The sequence below is a fragment of the Orycteropus afer genome, unplaced genomic scaffold (assembly GCF_000298275.1).
Source record: "Orycteropus afer afer isolate SDZICR_OR568_19922 unplaced genomic scaffold, OryAfe1.0 scaffold00718, whole genome shotgun sequence".
NCBI lineage: Eukaryota > Metazoa > Chordata > Mammalia > Tubulidentata > Orycteropodidae > Orycteropus > Orycteropus afer.
Window position 1 is genome coordinate 43,082 of NW_006922305.1, and position 2,211 is coordinate 45,292.

At 46.6% G+C, this 2,211-nt stretch overlaps 1 protein-coding gene across 1 annotated transcript; it reads right to left on the bottom strand.

Annotated features, from left to right (window-relative positions):
• Nucleotides 1-759: 759 nt before the first annotated feature.
• On the bottom strand, nt 760-1,777 carry LOC122151792 (vomeronasal type-1 receptor 2-like). Its single transcript, XM_042783176.1, has one exon. It carries the CDS (start codon nt 1,702-1,704, stop codon nt 760-762), a length of 945 nt encoding a protein of 314 aa, XP_042639110.1. The 5' UTR covers nt 1,705-1,777.
• Between the last annotated feature and the right edge of the window lie 434 nt (nt 1,778-2,211).

Genomic DNA, 2,211 nt, shown 5'->3' on the forward strand with positions numbered 1-2,211 from the left:
AGAATCAATGTCACTGTTGCTACTTGCCGTGGAGTCAGTCCCAACTCACGGGGACCCTGTGGTCAGAAGAGAACTGTGCTCTACAGAGTTTCCAAGGCTGTGATCTTTCAGAAGCAGATGACCAGGCCGTCTTCCCAGGTGTCTGTGCGCAGTGGGAAGGGTTGACGTTCCAGACGCTCAGTTAGCAGTTCAGTGGTGCAGTTTGCCCCGCCCAGAGACTACTCACCATTCCCCACGACTGTACTTCCAATGACCCCCATTTCTCTTAGGATGTACTCAATATTCACCACGTGGCCTCCAATTACACCAAAAACTAAAATCTAATTTTCCTACAGCTTCACCCCAGGCCACTCACTTGGGAATAGAGGTACCTGTGCTTGCCCCTGCATTTCAGAATGACCATCCCACATGCATTCCTTTCTTTATGGAATGTCCTTACAGTCCCATGCTCAGTTAAGCATTGGGAAAATCTGTTATCTCTGAGTAAAAGGTACACCCTCAAAGACACTTCCAGTATGTCTGTATTATTTGATAACAAACTGTCTTATTATTAACTGGGCTCTGAACTTCTCCGCTACACACCTTGAGATGCAGTTCTATAAGTGTTTACATAGTAATTCCATGAGAAAACATTGACTATTGCTATTATTAGCTACTCTATGCCATTGGAAAAGGCTCTGTGTCTTGTTCCCCAATGCGCAGTGTACTGGCTCATAATTGGAGTACATCGATAACTGAACTTGATCAGAAATAGACAATTTATATCTTTTTGATGAGATGAGAGAATTGTGTGTTGTCTCCAGCACCCACACGGCAAAGCCTGGAGACCCTGGAGTCATGGCTCAGGAGAGCAAAGGGGCTGACAGTTGGGAAAGATGCAGCAGACAGTGCAGCGATATTCACCAGCCACCAAGTTGCAGAGTGGAGAAGAGTCACACACAGGGTCAGGATGCAGGAGAGGGTGTAAAACCCCACGAAGGTGCTCACCAGGATGAGGATGCTCTGGGTGGCTCTGGACTCAGGGGAGGATCTGGCAGAGATATTGTTCCTATGAATGTGCTGGACCCGCTGCTTGTGTCTGTACAGGATGAAAACCGTGCAGCCGCTGGCCCACGTCATGAGCCCCAAACACACAACATCAGGGAAGGAAAATAATACTACATACAGTAAGCGTGTGGTTATGTCTTGAACTGCTGAAGAACAGTATCCAAGATCTTTTTTCTTTGTGAGGGTTTTATTGCCCCAATTGCCAATCATATAGACAGGAACTACGATATTTACCAGTATGTGTAGGACCCAACAGAGGACAGTGGAGGGGCCAATGTACTTGGGAGCTTTCCGCTTCAGCTCCGCCCACCTGGAGTTACTGGGGCTGATGGTGATGGCCTGGAACATACTCAGGAGGCAGGTGCTGCCCATGGACACACCCCTGGACACTCTGTGAACAAAGAAAAGAAACTCGCATCCGAAATCACTGAGAAAATCTTTCCATCCAAACGCTGTCAGAGTCTGGGGAATTCCTTTAGAGAGAATGACCAAGGAGTTGGCCACAGTCAGGTGACTGACAATCAAGTCTGTGGACCTTAACCTGCCCCCAGTGAAGTGCAGGAAGACATAATGGTGAAGAAGAGAGAAGTTCCCCAGGATCCCAACTGTAGTCTGAGATAAGAAGAGCATTCCTACTGTGAATTCCCTAGAGGACATTCTCTCAGTTCCCAGTGACTGATATTTGTCTTCAGCCAGAGGGTCCTGCGTGGGAAGATGAGACACGGTCCACGTGAATCCTGTCAACTGAAATCCACTGTGCCCCACCAACCATTAATTCCCACTGAGAAACATTGCCTGAAAACCCTTTCTTCTTTCTTGTCATGAGATTTCCAATCGTTGAGGCAAAACCCTTTTAGGGACACTTACGATGTAGGAATTATTCCTATCAAGACCATCCATGCATGTCTTCTTTATTTTTCCCAAACCTGTGGGGCAGAAAATACTGTAACTTACATGATAAACTGAAGAAGAATTAGGCAAAGAGAAGCTAAGAGATGAGTCTACACTCACATGCTTGTTAGAGGCAGAGAGGGGACTTGACCATGACTGGGCGAATTACAAAGATCATGCACATAAGCACTATACCCAAAATAGAAACCTACTGCCACTGAGTAGATTTTGACTCCTTGTGACCCTTTTCTGGACAGAGTGGAACTTCCCATA